We start from the raw sequence: 18450 nt of genomic DNA on the forward strand, positions 1-18450 counted from the left end.
CACACCCAGTTAAAATTATGAAATGTATTTTTTTGCTGCCTTATTTTCCTGTTTGGTTCACTGCAAAGTGCTTCTGGATATATCCAAGTAGGCTTTTAACATATTTTGTGACTGGATTTTTCTGAAATTTTATTTTTGCTCAATTTATGTAAATGTCTTGAGAAGAGCAACAATCCCACCAGTGACCTCTGAAGGGCTACCACTGTTTATATCCCTCCAGTCAGAAAAATATCAATTAACTACAACTCTATTTTCGCTGCTTTAATCAATGTGCTATCTATGTTGCCATAAGAACCAGCAAGCCTTTGATGTGACACTTTCCCAAAAGTATTTTGGAAATATATATGCGAAACATCCACTGCATTTCATTTATCAGTGCACTCATTAGCATTGTAATAAAACACTCATCATCAGTCATCATCAGTCTATGACTCTGTGACTCCAACTTACATTTTGCTGATTCAGGTTGATTATCTTTTTTTTAAAAAATATTTTTTATTCTCCTTTTTCACATTTTCTCCCATATTTACACCTACCAACAATAAACAATAATCAGTAACAAATATGTCAATCCCCAGATTAATAACAACGATCCCATCCTCCCACCAAACCCAAAACATTAGCCCGCATCTTCACATAAACAAATGACTAAAAGGAATCAGGAATCACCCATAGTCACCATTAACACCTGCCGCCCCCCCCCCCTCCCCCCAACCCTCCCACCTCCCTCCCCCCCCCCCCCCAACTAATGTTCGATGTTATCCAGTTCTTGAAAGTGCATAATGAATAATGCCCATGAATTGTACAACCGCTCCATCCTTCCGCTCAGTTCAAACTTAACCTTCTCAAGAGTCAAGAATTCCAACAGGCCCACCCGCCACGCCAGGGTACAGGGTGGAGAGGTTGCTCTCCAACCCATCAGGATCCGCCTTCGGGCGATCAACGAGGCGAAGGCTACAACAACTGCCTCCGCACCCGTTTCCAACCCTGACTGGTCCAACACCCCGAATATGGCCTCCCGGGGGCCCGGGTACAGTTTCACGCGCACCACTTTAGAAATTACCCTAAAAACCTCCTTCCAGTAATCCCCTAGCTTTGGACAGGACCAAAACATATGAACGTGATTAGGACCCCCCCCCCCCCCCCCCGCAACGTTCATACACATCTTCTTCTCCTTCAACGAATCGGCTCATCCTCGCCCTCGTGAGGTGTGCTCTGTTTCAGCCCCAACCTTGCGCACGAGGTGGAGACATTCACTCTCCGGAGCACCTCACACCAGAACGCCTCCTCCATATCCTCTCCCAACTCTTCCTCCCACTTTGTTTTGATCCCTTCCAGTGGTGCCTTCTCCTCTTCAAAATAGCCCTGTAAACCGCTGACACTACCCCCTTCTCCAGTCCCCCTGTCGTCAGCATCTCCTCCAGCAATGTGGAGGCCGGCTCCACCGGGAAGCTCTGTATCTCCTTTCTGGCAAAATCTCAAACCTGCATGTATCTAAACATTTCCCCCTGCTCCAGCCCATACTTCGCTTCCAGCTCCTTCAGTCCTGCAAACCGACCCCTAAGAAACAAATCTTTTAGTGTCTTAATCCCCTTCTCCTCCCATTTCCGAAAATTTCCATCCCACCTCCCTGGCTCAAATCTGTGATTCCCCCGAATCGGCATTTCCCTTGACCCTGCCCCCAACCCGAAGTGTTGGTGAAACTGCCTCCAAATTCTCAATGAAGCTATTATTACCGGACTCCCTGAGTATTTCCCCAGGGCTATTGGGAGCGGCGCTGTTGCTAGTGCCTTCAGCCCCGACCCCCTGCACAAACTCTCCTCCATTCTGACCCAAAGGTTGATTATCCTTAATTAATTTTATCCTATATTATGCCTTCCAGAAACTATCTACCAATAATTTTGGAATGACAGAATAATAGCTACCTGATCATCTGTCCCTCGCTTTCTTTTACAGTGTAATTTACACTGACATTGACAATGATCATCAAGAAACAATGAACATTGCATTGATTTTTCTATTTTTGATTACAAATTCAAAAGATTTATTTAACAAATTATTTGTACAAATAGGCTTTACTGTAACAGATTTTTATAGATTCATAAAATACCACTACACAGAAGGAGGCCATTTGGCTTGCCAAGCCTGTGCTGGCTCTTTGAAAGAATTATCTAAATTGATCGCTCACAACGTAGCCTGGCACTTTTTCCCTTCAAGTATTTATTTGATTCTCTTTTGAAAGGTATTATTGAACCTGTTTCAACAAACCTTTCTGGGAGTGCAATCCAAATCATCATGACTTGCTGTGTTTTTTTAAAAAAAAGTCTCCCCACCTTAGAGGAGATAGGGGGCACAGAGTCTCTCTCTATGCAGATGACCTGCTGCTCCATGTCTTGAACCCCCTAGCTGGCATGGGAAAGATAATGGAACTCCTGAAGGAGTTCGGAGCCTTCTTCGGCTACACACTAAGCAGGAGCAAGAGCGAAATCTTCCCGATGAGCCACCAGGGTGGAGAAGGAATGCTGGGATTGCTGTCTTTCAAACTGGCCCAAACCAAATTCTGATACCTGGGGATCTAGATAGCCCACAACTGGGCCCAGCTCCACAAGTGGAACCTGTCTAGCCTGGTGGAAGAGGTGAAGAGGGACTTGTGGAGGTGGGACGCACTCCCGCTCTCCCTGACATGTAGAGTACTGACGATAAAGATGAACGTCCTGCCAAGGTTCCTCTTCGTGTTTAGATCACTCCAGATCTTCATCCCCAGATCTTTCTTCGCCAACATAGACAAACTAATCTTGGCCTTCAAGTGCGCAGGGAGGAACCCCAGGACCCAGTGCAACCATCCTGCAGAGAGGGCGGCGCAAGGAGGAACCCCAGGATCCGTGCAACCACCCTGCAGAGAGGGTGACGCGCAGGGAGGAGCCCCAGGATCCGTACAACCGTCCTGCAGAGAGGGCGGCGCGCGAGAGGGGGTGGTCTTGACACTGCCAAACCTCCCATTCTACTACTGGGCAGCAAATGTGGAAAGGGTCCAAGGTTGGCTAGGGGTGCCAGAGGCAGAATGGTGCAGATGGAAAGGACTTCCTGTGTAGGGACGTCCTTGGGGGACTGATCATATAATCATAGTATTTGCAGTGCAGAAGGATGTCATTCGGCCCATCAAATCTGCTCTGGCCCTTGGAAAGAGCACTCTACTTAAGCCCACGCCTCCACCCTATCCCCGTAACCCTACCTAACCTTTTGGGCTAAGGGGCAATTTAGCATCGGCCAATCCACCTAACCTGCACATCTTGGACTATGGGAGGAAACGGGAACAACCGGAGGAAACCCACGCAGACACGGGGAGAAAGTACAAAGTCCGCACAGACAGTCACCCGAGGCCGGAATTGAACTCGGGTCCTGGAGCTGTGAGGCAGCAGTGCTAACCATTGTACCACCGCCCCGCTCCAATTCCCACTGGCCAAGTACTCGACGAGCCTGGTGGTGGTAGCTTCGCTGAAAGCCTGGAACCACGCACAATTTCAGGCTAAGAAACATAAAAAACCACAGTTGCTTCCCGGCCAGAATGGACGCCATTTATAAAGCCTGGAGGAGGGAGGAAGGGGTGTTGAGTGTCATGGACATATACGTAAACGTCAGAGTGGCAATCCTGGAGGAACTAACAGAGAAGTTCCAACTCCCAAGATGGAGCAAGCTTCAGCACCTTCAGATGCAGGACTTCCTCCGCAAGGAAGCTCCATTGTTCCCCCAGTTACCCAGGCACGCCCTATTACACCGAACGATTTAGGAGAGGGAAAGTGTGTGGTCATATATGGACAACTGCTAGAGGAGGTGAGGGCCCCACTGGATGTAACGAGAGAGAGGTGGGCAGAAGAACTAGGCCTTGAGCTTCGGGGAGGATTCTGGAGTGGGATCTTGTACAGAGTAAACTCCACCTTCTCATACGCGAGGCTAAGCCTGATGCAACTGAAGGTGATGCACAGAGAGCACATCTGACCAGGACATGCGTGAGCGAGTTCCTTCTGGGAGTGGATGTGAGGGGGATCTATCCAACCACTCCCACATATTCTGGTCCTACCCAAGACTGATTGGATTCTGGACCATGTTCTTTGAGGCCATCTGCAAGGTTAGGGGGTTAAGATGGATTGTGGTGGTGGAGTGGGTGGGGGAGTCAGGGGAGCGGGAGAGAGACTAGGTTGGGGGGGGGAGCAGCATTTACACTACTAAAAAAAAAAAAAATTGTGGTCTGTCTGCAGAATCTATTCTTAATTAAAGATGTTCAAGACTTGGAAATAGTTCCAGCTTCCTGATATTACTGAAAGATAAATCCAGCCCCCTTGATAGTGCTGTTCAACCTTTTACACAATGCTTGTATCTCATGCCCAGCACAAGATAATAGGCTGACCCAATCTGTGATCTGAAACCTTAGTGACTGAGATAGGTTGGCTTTTGGCTAACCATCTATCCCTGCAGAAGGGGAAGACTGTAGAAGTAACCTGTGATACCCACTGAACACTTCTTAGTTCCCTGATGGTTGGAAAAAGGGCATCAAAACAGAAACATTTCATGCTAAACTTCAGAGTGTACATATTGGAAGCTATAGGGTTATGCAGAAGTAAAATAAACCAATATATAATGAACAATTTTAATACTTCGCTTTCAGCAATACTTTAAACTATTTTCTGAAAATTAAGAGTTTGAGGACTTGGAGTTATTTTTCAAAGTCATAGTTTCTACAAGGAGCACACTTCTGCCTCTACAGAGTTCTGTTCCCATTGCAGTTACATGGGGACATGGTTGAAACAAGTGAAATATATGACAAATTGCAGCGGTAAATATACCTGATCTAGGTAGTTTCTCGTACTACAAATCAAAATAGATATTTCACAATATTCATGGATCTTTCTCAACAAAATGGTAACAAATATTATTTATTTCTATCAAATGAGTGGATTAGAAATAAAGAAACCATCAGTCCCTATCCTTTGGAGTTTGTTAATATATTTGACTTGAGACAGTGTGTTTTGGAATATCACCTCCTTTGCAGCCTCTTTGCTCAACATTCTATCAACACAAAGTGCAAAGGAAACCATACAATTTGCACTGTAACTCATGGAATAATGGATTCTGCTTGGAAGTTTGATGAATAAAGAAGGGAATTAGGAAAATCTAATCAAAATAAAGGTAGCATTTTTAAAGTTTATAAATGAATGTGTTTAATCGTTTTTTTACAATTTGAATTCATTTAGAATGATCTACAATCATTTTATTCTGCTTTTTCTGAAAATAAAACATCGCAAAGGAAGCAGAGTAAAGCAGAAATAATAATCACACAGCGAGCCAAGGCGCTAGATGAAGAAGTTATGAAAATGGATCCTGTTGTGAAGCAAAGGCCTAAGATCCTAAATCTGGATGAGATGACATTGCTTTCTTTATCTGGAGCTTTGACATTGAGTCAAATCACAGTGAGTTTCTCCTGTCAAGCAGAGATAAGCTAAAGTTAAAGATTATAGTTAAGATAGTTTGTTTCTCACAATAACCTTATAGATTGGCCTGCAATCTCTTAGGGGTAAATAAATATTAGCTGTCTATCCAGAGAAAATTTCAGTATCTAGTTGTTGTGGTCAATTCCTTGTGGGGCAGCTGTTTCATGCTGCTAATTTGACAGTTGGATCTATTGCCTGGATTTTCAGTCCAGGGAAAAAAACTAGACGAGCTGGGGTCTTCAAATTGAAATATTCTCAGTCTGATTCGTGAGTAAGACCAAGTCATTGTATTAATATGCAGACATGGAACCAATGGGTCATCAGAACAAGACACAACCAATGGGTAATCAGAACACCCAGCAGTGGCATCACCACAAGAGGGCATTACACAACCACTATAAAAGGACAAGGCACATAGGCCCTCGGGTCCTTCCACCGGCAGAAACCTAGAGAGCAAGACGTGTGTGGTTAGCAGTACCGTCACACCATTACATGTGGTCTAGAGCAAGTTCATATAGTTAGTAGAGTGTACTGTGTTACAAGAGCCAGATCAGTAGAGTGTAAAACTCATTTAGGAGCTTTGTTAATTGCTCAATAAATACGTTCAACTTACCTCGAGGTCTGGAGTATTCTTCAACAACGCCTACACCAAGTAGCGGCTAATATTACTCAACATAACAATACATGGTACAGGAGTGGCTACTGAATCTACCTAGTTAAACTCAGTAAGGTCAGAGACAAACTCAGACAGCTCTTTGGCAACTCAAGCAGCGCCGCCGGGACAAAGCTACCGAATCCAGGCATGATGGACAAGACACAGGCTCCTCATCACCTCAGGACCACCGGTAATCTTAGTGCTAACTGGCGTTCATTTAAACAAAAATTCCAACTATATGTAGAAGTATCCGACTTGAACAGCATGACCGATGCTCGGAAGATAGCTCTCCTACTGACCACTGCGGGTGACCACGCGATAGAGATCTTCAACTCGTTTCAATACATAGAAGGGCAGGACAAAACAAAATACGAAACTATCCTGGGAAAATTCGACAGCCACTGCGAGGTTGACACAAACAAAATATTTGAGCGCTACATTTTTAAATAAAGGATGCAAGGTAAAGATGAATCCTTCAATAGTTATCTCACTAACCTTAGACTGCTAGCGCAATCCTGCAACTTTGGTGACATAACTGATTCCATGATCAGAGACCAAATTGTTTTTGGAATCCACTCTGATCCTCTGAGAGCAACTGCTAAAAATTAAACATATGACTTTAAAGATCGCTATCGAAATGTGCACTGTAAATGAACATTCAAAAAATCGCCACTCACAATACAGAAAACCTGAGAGTGAGAAACAAACCTCCCACGAGGTGGACAGCGTTCAGGTCATCTCCCGAATGCAGCGCCTCCACATCTCCGCTGGCAGCCATCTTGCACGCTCCTCCTGGGGCCCGGCGCATGCGCAGTACGACCGGAAATACGAATCGGCCGAGAACCGCACCGCGCAGGTGCACTACGGCCAAAGGAACAAAACGGCCGAGAACCACACCGTGCATGTGTGACGACGCACGGAACGTCATGACGTGTACAAACTGTGGAACCACCCACTTTAGAAAAAAATGCCCTGCAAAAGGCAAACAATGTCTCCAATGTGGGAAACTCAACCACTATGCAGCCCAGTGCAGACCTGCACCACAATTCAGGAGTCAGCGACCACAGTTCAAACAGAACAGCATCAGAAGTGTGCAACACCAAACGCATTACTCTGATCAAGATAGTGCAACAGATCCAGACGATGACTACCTGGATAAAACATTCCGAGTACGCATCATCATAAAGTGGGAAAACGCCACACCGGACACCTCGCAAGTCCAATCAATCCTTGCCATTGATTCCGAGGATGAATGGAACGCTGTGATGGATGTCAACCGATGCCCCATTCAGCTCAAACTGTACACAGGTGCCTCCGCCAACCTGATCTCGAAGTTTGACTTCATGAAAATCAAGAAGGCTCCCTAAATCCTTCCAGCTGCTTGCAAACTCCAGGACTACAATGGCAACGCATTCACGGCACTGGGGTCATGCCATCTGACAGTGTCCAACCGACACATAGAGACAAGCCTGAGATTCGAGATTGTCCAACCAGACAGGGCGTCTCTGCTAGGTGCGCAAGCTTGCAAACAACTGAACCTCATACAAAGGGCCTACACCATGACGCCATATCATCAGGATATTCAGGCCAGCATCGACGACATACTGACCCAATACCCAGATGTGTTCAGCGGAATGGGCACACTTCCATACGAGTACAAAATTCTACTGCGGCCTGGCGCAAAACCAGTGGTCCACCCACCAAGGAGAGTTCCTGCTCCACTGAGGGATCGACTGAAAGCAGAACTCACAAGCCTACAGAAGAAAGGCATCATCTCTAAGGTCACTGAACCAACTGACTGGGTCAGCTCGATGGTGTGTGTCAAGAAGCCTTCGGGGGACCTACGAATCTGCATCGACCCCAAGGATCTAAACAAAAACATTATGCGGGAACATTACCCAATCCCAAAAAGGGAAGAAATCACGACAAAATGGCACACACGCGCTTCTTCACAAAACTAGACGTATCCCAAGGATTCTGGCAAATTCAACTCGAAGAATCCAGCAGAAAGCTCTGCACCTTCAACATGCCTTTTGGCAGATTCTGCTACAACCGAATGCCATTTGCCATCATCTCGGCACCTGAAATATTCCACCGCATCATGGACAGATGATGGAAGGAATAGACGGGGTTTGTGTCTACGTTGACGATGTCATAATCTGGTCTTCAACTCCAGAGGAACATGTGTCGCGACTGAAGAGAGTATTCCGACGCATACATGAGCATGGCCTCAAGCTAAACAAATCCAAGTTCTGCTTTGGGACGTCCACGCTGAAGTTCCTGAGTGATCAGATATCGAAACACGGTGTCCGTCCAGACACGGACAAAATAAGAGCCATTGAGGCAATGAAAGTCCCCGAGGACAAGAAAGCAGTACTGCGCTTCCTTGGAGTGGTAAACGTCCTAGTCAAATTCATCCCGAATTTTGCCATACACACAACGTCCCTAAGAAAACTGATAAAGAAATCAACCGCCTTCGCGTGGACGACAGAGCACCAGACAGAGTGGTTGGAGCTGAAGGCCAAACTCACCACTGCACCCGTCCTCGCGTTTTTTGACCCAGATTGCGAAACTAAAATCTCAACCGATGCAAGTCAGGATGGCATTGGAGCGGTACTGCTACAGAAAGACGACACATCATCATGGATCCCAATAGTATACGCATCACGGGCAATGACACCGACAGAGACCAGATACGCGCAAATTGAAAAGGAGTGTTTAGGTCTTCTCACCGGCATCCTCAAATTCCATGACTACATCTACGGACTGCCAACATTCGCAGTTGAAACAGATCACAGACCTCTGGCCCATATCATCCAAAAGAACCTGAACAACATGACACCCCGATTGCAGAGAATTTTGCTCAAACTCTGGCCGTACGATTTCAATCTTGTGTACATGCCTGGCAAAGAACTCATCATTGCAGATGCATTGTCCCTCACCGAGTGAGCCACTGGAGATCATCCAGCATATTGAATAGCAAATACAAATGTATGCAACCTCCCGGCAACAGACGACAAACTCGTTCTCATCAGAAAAGAGACGGACAAAGACCCCCTGCTGCAGCGAGTCATCTACAATCTTTTTTAAAAAAATAATTTTTATTAAGGTTTATTAAAATATCAATAACAAAATGAAAAAGGAACGACCCTCCATACCCCCTCCTCCCTGTACATAAATAATAAATTGACATTAACACCCCGACTTAGCACTACAGGTATATACACCCCCTCAGATCCTTCAGTGTAAATAACAATGACAAAAATAATTTGTAAAGAAACCCCCCCCCCCCCGAGTTGCTGCTGTCATTGACCAATGTCTACCGTTCTGCCAGGAAGTCTAAGAACGGTTGCCACCGCCTAAAGAACCCTTGTACCGACCTTCTCAAGGCGGATTTCGCTCTCTCCAATTTAATGAACCCCGCCATATCGCTGATCCAGAATTCCACGCTTGGGGGCCTCGCATCTTTCCACTGAAGAAGAACCCTTCGCCGGGCTACCAGGGATGCAAAGGCTAGAATACCGGCCTCTTTTGCCTCCTGCACTCCCGGCTCCTCTGCCACCCCAAATATTGCGAGCCCCCAGCCGCGTGAATTCCACCACATGCCGTCTGGCAAACGCCCTTACCTGTAAGTACCTGAAGGTGTTCCCCAGGGGAAGCCCGTACTTCTCCTCCAGCTCCACTAGGCTCGCGAACTTCCCGTCCACAAACAGGTCCCCCAACTTTCGTATCCCTGCCCTGTGCCACCCCGAAAACCCTCCACCTGTTCTCCCTGGGGCAAACCGGTGGTTCCCCCGTATTGGGGTCCACGCCGAGGCCCCAACTTCCTCCCTATGCCGCCTCCACAGCCCCCAAATTTTGAGGGCAGCCGCCACCACCAGGCCCGTGGTATACCTACTTGGAGGGAGAGGCAGCGGCGCCGTTGCCAGCGCCCCCAGACTCGCACACACACAAGACGCCGTCTCCAGCCTCTTCCATGCAGCCCCTCCTCCTCCATTACCCACTTGCGCACCATCGTCGCATTGGCGGCCCAGTAGTACCCACTGAGGTTGGGCAGCGCCAGTCCCCCCCTATCTCTACTCCGCTCCAGGAACACCCTTCTCACCCTCGGAGACCCTCGCGCCCACACAAACCCCATTATACTCCTGTTAACCTGCCTAAAAAAAGTCTTCGGGATTAACACGGGGAGGCACTGGAACAGGAACAAAAACCTTGGGAGCACCGTCATTTTGATTGACTGCACCCTCCCCGCCAAGGACAGCGGCAACGCGTCCCACCTCTTGAACTCCTCCTCCATTTGCTCCACCAGCCTTGTAAAATTAAGCCGATGCAGTGCCCCCCCAGCTCCTGGCCACCTGGACTCCCAAATACCTGAAGCTCCTCTCCGCCCTTTTTAGTGGGAGCTCGCCAATCTCCCTCTCCTGGTCCCCTGGGTGAACCATGAACAACTCGCTCTTCCCCATGTTGAGCTTGTACCCCGAAAAGTCCCCGAATTCCCTAAGAATCCTCATTACCTCCGGCATTCCCCCCACCGGGTCCGCCACATACAGCAGCAGGTCGTCCGCATAGAGCGACACCCTATGCTCCTCCCCACCCCGCACCAACCCCCTCCAGTTCCTTGACTCCCTCAGTGCCATAGACACGGGTTCAATCACCAGTGCGAAGAGCAGGGGGGAGAGGGGACACCCCTGCCTCGTCCCTCGGTACAACCGAAAGTATTCGTACCTCCTCCTGTTTATGGCCACATTCTCCATCGGGACCTCATACAACAGCCTAACCCACCTGACAAACCCCTCCCCAAACCCGAACCTCTTCAGCACCTCCCACAGGTACCCCCACTCTACCCTATCGAAGGCTTTCTCAGCGTCCATCGCCACCACTATCTCCGCCTCCCCCCTCCCTCGCCGGCAATATGATAACGTTCAAAAGCCTCCGCACATTCGCGTTCAACTGCCTCCCCTTCACAAACCCCGTCTGGTCTTCATGGATGATCTGCGGCACACAATCCTCAATCCTCGTGGCTAAGACCTTCGCCAGCACCTTGGCATCTACATTTGGCAAGGAAATCGGTCTGTAAGACCCACACTGCAGGGGATCCTTGTCCCGCTTCAGGATCAAGGAGATCAGTGCCCGGGACATCGTCGGGGGCAAAGCCCCCCCCTCCCTTGCCTCATTGAAGGTCCTGACTAGCAACGGGCCCAACCGGTCCATATATTTTTTTATAGAATTCTACCGGGAAACCGTCCGGCCCCGGTGCCTTCCCCGCCTGCATGCTGCCTATCCATTTGGTCAGCTCCTCCAGCCCAATCGGGGCCCCCGATCCCACCACCAGTCCCTCTTCCACCTTTGGAAACCTCAACTGGTCCAGGAAGCGCCCCATCCCTCCCTCCTCCCGTGGGGGCTCGGATTGGTACAATTCCTCGTAAAAGTCCCTGAAGACCCCATTGATGCCAACCCCACTCCGCACCACACTCCTTCCCCTGTCCTTAACTCCCCCGATCTCCGTAGCTGCGTCCCGCTTCCGAAGCTGATGAGCCAGCATCCGGCTTGCCTTTTCCCCATACTCGTAAATCGCCCACTGGGCCTTCCTCCACTGCACCTCCGCCTTCCTGGTGGTCACCAGGTCGAATTCAGCCTGGATTCTGCGCCTCTTCCTCAATAATGCTTCCTCTGGCACCTCCGCATACCTCCTGTCTACCCTCACCATCTCCCCCACCAGTCTCTCCCTCTCCCCCCGCTCCTTGTGGGCCCTAATGGAGATCAGCTCTCCCCTCACCACCGCCTTCAGCGCCTCCCATACCATCCCCACTCGAACCTCCTCGTTGCCATTGGTCTCCAAGTACCTCTCTACACTTCCTCGGACCCGCTCGCTCACCTCCTCGTCCGCCAACAGCCCCATCTCCAAGCGCCACAGCGGGCGCTGGTCCCTCTCCTCCCCCATCTCCAAGTCCACCCAATGCGGGGCGTGGTCTGAAATGGCTATTGCTGAATACTCAGTATCCTCTACTCTCGCTGTCAGCGCCCTACTCAAAATGAAAAAGTCGATTCGGGAATAAGTCTTATAGACATATGAGAAGAATGAAAATTGCCTAGCCCCCGGCCTTGCAAATCTCCAAGGGTCCACCCCTCCCATCTGGTCCATAAACCCCCTCAGCACTCTAGTCGCCGCCGGCTTCCAACCCGTTCCTAGACCTGGAGCGATCCAGTGCCAGATCCAGCACCGTGTTAAAGTCACCCCGCATTATCAGGCCCCCACTTCCAAGTCTGGGATCCGACCCAACATACGCCGCATAAAACCCGCATCGTCCGAGTTCGGAGCATACACATTGACCAGTACCACCCTCTCTCCCTGCAACTTACCACTAACCATTACGTACCTACCGCCGTTATCTGCCACAATGCTCGACGCCTCGAATTACACTTTTCCCACCAAGATCGCCACCCCTCGATTTTTGGCATTCAGCCCCGATGAAACACCTGACCTACCCACCCTTTCCTCAATGTTACCTGGTCTGCCACCTTCAGGTGTGTCTCCTGGAACATAACCACATCTGCCTTGAGCCCCTTCAGGTACGCGGGCCCGCTTAACCGGCCCATTCAGTCCCCTTACATTCCAGGTTATCAGCCGGACCAGGGGGCTACCCGCCCCCCTCCCCCGCCGACTAGCCATGAACCCTCCTCGGCCAGCCACGCGCCCGCACCCGGCCCGTTCCCCACAGCGGCATATCCCCGTCTCGACCCCCCCACTCGCTCCAGCTCCCCTTGACCATAGCAGCAGCCACTCGATACCCCCCCGGCTAGGACCCATCATAGCTGATTTACTCCCCCCATTGCACTTCCGCAAGTCAGCTGACTCCTGCTGTCCCCGGCCACTCCCGCCTCTTCTTCTACTCCTCCCATTGTGTGACACGCCCTCCTCTTACGTTCCCCATCCATAGGCTCTCCCCCTCCCATTCTAAGCGCGGGAAACAACCCTCGCTTCCCCGCCCTGGCCCCACCCCCTCCAGTCTTCAGCACGGGAAAAAGCCCGCGCGTTCCACCTACCCGGCCCCGCCACCTCTTGACGCAATTCCTTTTACAGGCCCAGTCCCCTCACCCCCGACTCGGGCCTCCTCCTCCCCCGCGGGGCCCCATCTCACCGCCGTCCACCACCCCTGTTCCGTTTACCTACCCCCCTCCAAGAGCCCCCCCCCCCCCCGACCAACCCAACCAAAACAGTGCCCAACCCACCCCAACCACCCTCACCGACCCGAAAGAGAAAAACACAGAGAAAAAGAAACCAGGAGCAAACCAAAGCCCCCCACCCCTCAAAAAAATAAAATAAATAAATAATCTATCAACCGCAGTCCCCAATCGCCCATCCCGACCCTCAATCTGTGTCCAACTTCTCGGCCTGAACAAAGACCCATGCCTCCTCCGGAGACTCAAAATAATGGTGCCGGTCCTTGTAGGTGACCCACAGTCGCGCCGGCTGCAACATGCCAAACTTCACCCCCTTCCTGTGCAGCACTGCCTTCGCTCGATTGTACCCGGCCCTCCCCTTCGCCACCTCCGCACTCCAGTCCTGGTATATTCGAACCTCCGCGTTCTCCCACCTGCTGCTCCTCTCCTTCTTGGCCCACCTGAGCACACACTCCTGATCGACGAACCGATGGAACGCGGAGGCTCGTTAGCCTTGGGCCTCCTCGCCAGCACTCTATGGTTAGGGGCTGCTTTAGCACAGGGCTAAAGATCTGACTTTTAAAGCAGACCAAGGCAGGCCAGCAGCACGGTTCAATTCCCATACCGGCCTCCCCGAATAGGCGCCGGAATGTGGCGACTAGGGGCTTTTCACAGTAATTTCTTTTGAAGCCTACTTGTAACAATAAGCGATTTTCATTTCATTTAATTTTCATTTCATGGGCCCCTTCCAGCTCCAGGGGCCCCTGGAAGGACCCGCTCCCATCAGCGAGTTCAACTTGGTGACCACATAGGCCCCCACGTCCGGCCCCTCCAGCCCCTCCGGGGGGCCCAGAATCCGCAGATTCTTCCGCCTCGACCGATTCTCCATCTCCTCGAACCGCTCCTGCCATTTCTTGTGGAGCGCCTCGTGTGCCTCCACCTTTACCGCCAGGCCTAAGATCTCGTCCTCGTTGTCGGAGATCTTTTGTCGAGCCTCTCGGATTGCCACCCCCTGGGTCGTCTGTGTCTCCAGCTTATCAATAGAAGCCTTCATCAGCTCTAGCAGGTCCGCTTTAATCTCTCTGAAGCAGCGCTGGATACCCTCCTGCTGCTCCTCCGCCCACTGCATCCACGCTGCCTGGTCTCCGCCCGCCGCCATTTTGTCCTTCTTCCCTCGCACCTTCTTCGGGTCCACCACCACGTTTTTAGTCGCCCCGCTCCTGTAAAAGCCATATACTATCGGGGAGCTGTTATAATCTCCTTCCCACACCGGGAAACGTCAAAGAAGTGCCGTTGGGGGCCCTGAAGAGAGCCCAAAAGTCCGTTTTTGCGGGAGCCGCCAAATGTGCGACTTAGCTCCGCATAGCCGCAACCGGAAGTCTCATCTACAATCTCAACAATGGGTGGCCGAAAGGGCAATGCCCTCAATTCTACAACTTCAAAGACGACCAAATGCTGATCAACGGAATCCTGCTAAAGCTGGACAGAATAGTGATCCCGCTGCGTCCCAAGCACATGGTACTGCGGCAAATTCACGAGGGACACCTGGGCATAGAAAAATGCAGACGCAGGGCCAAACAAGCCGTCTACTAGCCCGGCATCAACCAGGACATCACGGACATGGTCCTGGACTGCGAGACCTGTCAGAAGTTCCAACCAGCACAGGGCAAGGAGACACTCCAACAGCACGACCTGGAAACTTCTCCATGGTCCAAGGTCGGCATTGACCTATTCCACGCGAATGGTTGCGACTACATCCTACTCATTGATTACTTCTCAAACTATCCTGAGGTACTGAAGCTGTCCGACCTCACCTCAAGGCCGTCATCAAAGCGTGCAAAGAGACGTTTTCGTGGCATGGTATCCCGAATACCGTCATGAGCGACAATGGCCCATATTTCCACAGCCGAGAATGGATCACGTTTGCTAAAGGCTACAACTTCAAGCACTTAACCTCCAGTCCGCACTACCCGCAGTCCAACGGCAAAGTCAAAAAGGGGGTGCACATCATCAAACAACTTATCCACAAATCCTCGGACACCGCCTCCGACATACACCTTGCACTACTATCGTACTGGGCAACTCCCTTATCAACTGGCATGTCACCAACTGCGATTGAACAAGGATCTGAGAACACTTCCAGCCCTACACCTGCCCAACCCAGATCACCTACCGGTACTAAAAAAGATGCAACAGCTTTGTGACAGTCAGAAACAGCACTATGACGCACATAGCATCATAGAATTTACAGTGCAGAAGGAGGCCATTCGGCCCATCGTGTCTGCACCGGCTCTTGGAAAGAGCACCCTACCCAAGCCTACACCTCCCCCGTCCCCATTACACAGTAACCCCACCCAACACGAAGGGCAATTTTGGACACTAAGGACAATTTAGCATGGCCAATCCACCTAACCCGCACATCTTTGGACTGTGGAAGGAAACCGGAGCACCCGGTGGAAACCCACGCACACATGGGGAGAACGTGCAGACCCCGCAGAGACAGTGACCCAAGCTGGTAATCGAACCTGGGACCCTCGAGCTGTGAAGTAATTGTGCTAACCACAATGCTACCGTGCTGCCCACCGATCTGGACACACTATCCCCAGCAGACACCGTCACGATCAAAATACCTGATGGCGGGTGTCGGCCCCAGCTCTCATCATTCGGCAGGCCACGCCCCGATCCTATGTGATAAAGACGGCTGACGGCACCATCATTCGACGAAATAGAAGGGCACTTCGGAAAATCATACGCCCACGACCAATTCCCCCTCCAGTGCCTTCTATTGAAGCACCACCTCAAGACACCACAAACCACGATTCCACCAGTCGTGATTCCCACACGAATATCAAGGCACAGGCATCCCCTCCGCCACCTCTCAGAAGGTCATCAAGGCTGAGACGGAGACCCCAAAGACTGGACTTATGAACATTTGCCTTCTCATGTCTACTGTATATCCAAGTCATCCATATCATGTTATTTTCTGTAATACTGTCAACCATAGCTACCATCCCTACATTAGACAGGCACACAAACAAAAACAAAAAAGAAATGGGGGGAGATGTAATGATATGCAGACATGTTAGCAATGGGTCATCAGAACAAGATACAACCAATGGGTAATCAGAACACCGAGCGGTGGCATCACCACAAGAGGGCACCACACGACCACTATAAACGGACAAGGCACACAGGTCCTCAGGCCCTTCCACCGGCAGAAGCCTAGAGAGCAAGACGTGTAGTTTTTTAAATATATATTTTTATTCTCCTTCTTAACATTTTCTCCCGAATTTACACCCACCAACAATAAACAATAATCAGCAAGATATGTCAATCCCCATAACAATAACAACGATCCCATCCTCCCACCAACCCCCAAACATCAGCCCGCATGTTTACATAAACAAATAACGAAAAGGAATCGGGGATTACCCATAGTCATCCTTAATATACACAGCCCCCCTCCCCCCCCCCCCAACCCTCCCACCCATCCCCCCCCCCCAACTAATGTTCGATGTTATCCAGTTCTTGAATGTGCATAATATATAGTGCCCATGACTTGTAGAACCCCTCTGAGCTTCCCCTCAGTTCGGACTTAACCTTCTCAAGGGTCAAGTATTCCAACAGGTTCCCCCGCCACGCCAGGGCGCAGGGTGGAGAGGTTGCTCCCCATCCCAGCAGGATCCGCCTTCGGGCGATCAACGAGGCGAAGGCTATGATATCTGCCTCCGCACCCGTTTCCAACCCTGGCTGGTCCGACACCCAGAATATGGCCTCCCGGGGACCCGGGTCCAGTTTCACGCGCACCACCTTGGAAATTACCCTAAAACCTCCTGCCAGTACTCCCCTAGCTTTGGACTGGACTAGAACATATGAACGTGATTAGCGGGGCCCCTCCCGCAACGCTCACACACACCCTCTACTTCTTCAAAAAATTGGCTCATCCTCGCCCTCGTGAGGTGCGCTCTATATACCACCTTCAGCTGTATCAGCCCCAACCTCGCACATGAGGTGGAGGCATTCACTCTCCGGAGCACCTCACACCAGACCCCCCCCCTTCCTCTATAACTTCTCTCAGCTCTTCCTCCCACTTTGCTTTGATCCCTTCCAATGGTGCCTTATCCTCTTCCAGAATAGATCCGTACACAGCTGACGCTGCCCCTTCTCCAGTCCCCTTGTCGCCAGCACCACCTCCAGCAATGTGGAGGCCGGTTCCTCCGGGAAGCTCTGTATCTCCTTCCTGGCAAAATCCCGAACCTGCATGTATCTAAACACTTCTCCCTGCTCCAGCCCATACTTCGCTTCCAGCTCCCTCAATCCTGCAAACCGACCCCGAAGAAACAAATCCTTTAGCGTCTTAATCCCCTTCTCTTCCCATTTCCAAAAACTTCCATCCCATCTCCTTGGCTCAAATCTGTGGTTCCCCCGAATCGGCATTTCCCTTGACCCTGCCCCCAACCCGAAGTGTTGACGAAACTGCCTCCAGATTTTCAATGAAGCTATCATTACCGGACTCCCTGAGTATTTCCCCGGAGCTATCGGGAGCGGGGCACTGTTGCTAGTGCTTTCCGCCCTGGCCCCCTGCACAAACTCTCCTCCATTCTGACCCACTGGGAATCAACCCGTCTGACCCAGCTCCGCACCTTCTCCACATTCGCCGCCCAGTAGTAGTACATCAGGTTCGGGAGACCCAAACCCCCTTCCTGCCTTCCCCTCTGTAGCAGCACCTTTCTCACTCTGGCCACCTTCCCTCCCCATATGAACGAGGTAATCCTTCCCTCAACCTCCCTGAAAAAAGACTTTGGCAGGAAAATCGGTAGGCATTGAAAAATAAACAGAAATCACGGCAACACATTCATTTTAACCGCCTGTACCCAACCCGCCAGTGACAGAGGAAGACCACCCCACCTTGCCAGGTCGGCTTTCTCTCTCCCCACCAAACTAGTGATGTTGTACCTGCGAAGCCTCCCCCACTCCCGGGCAACCAGCACCCCTGCAAGACGTGTAGTTAGCAGCACCGCCACACCATTACATGCGGTCTAGAGCAAGTTCATATAGTTAGTAGAGTGTACTGTGTATCAGCAGAGTGTAGAACTCATTTAGGAGCTTTGCTAATTGCTCAATAAATACGTTCAACTTACCTCGAGA

At 50.5% G+C, this 18450-nt stretch overlaps 1 protein-coding gene across 6 annotated transcripts in view; it reads left to right on the forward strand.

Moving 5' to 3' along the window:
* Positions 1 to 18450, forward strand: part of lrrc9 (leucine rich repeat containing 9) — a 389985-nt gene that overhangs the window by 178476 nt on the left and 193059 nt on the right. For all 6 annotated transcript variants that reach the window (XR_011938366.1, XM_072491694.1, XM_072491713.1 and 3 more), the window contains exon 16: positions 5250 to 5465. Coding sequence is in view for 5 of the 6 variants with exons in the window: in XM_072491694.1 (XP_072347795.1) it covers positions 5250 to 5465 (216 nt within the window). In the remaining variant the exon portion in view is untranslated. The remainder of the gene's footprint in view (positions 1 to 5249; positions 5466 to 18450) is intronic.

The sequence above is a fragment of the Scyliorhinus torazame genome, chromosome 2 (genome assembly GCF_047496885.1).
Source record: "Scyliorhinus torazame isolate Kashiwa2021f chromosome 2, sScyTor2.1, whole genome shotgun sequence".
Taxonomy (NCBI): domain Eukaryota; kingdom Metazoa; phylum Chordata; class Chondrichthyes; order Carcharhiniformes; family Scyliorhinidae; genus Scyliorhinus; species Scyliorhinus torazame.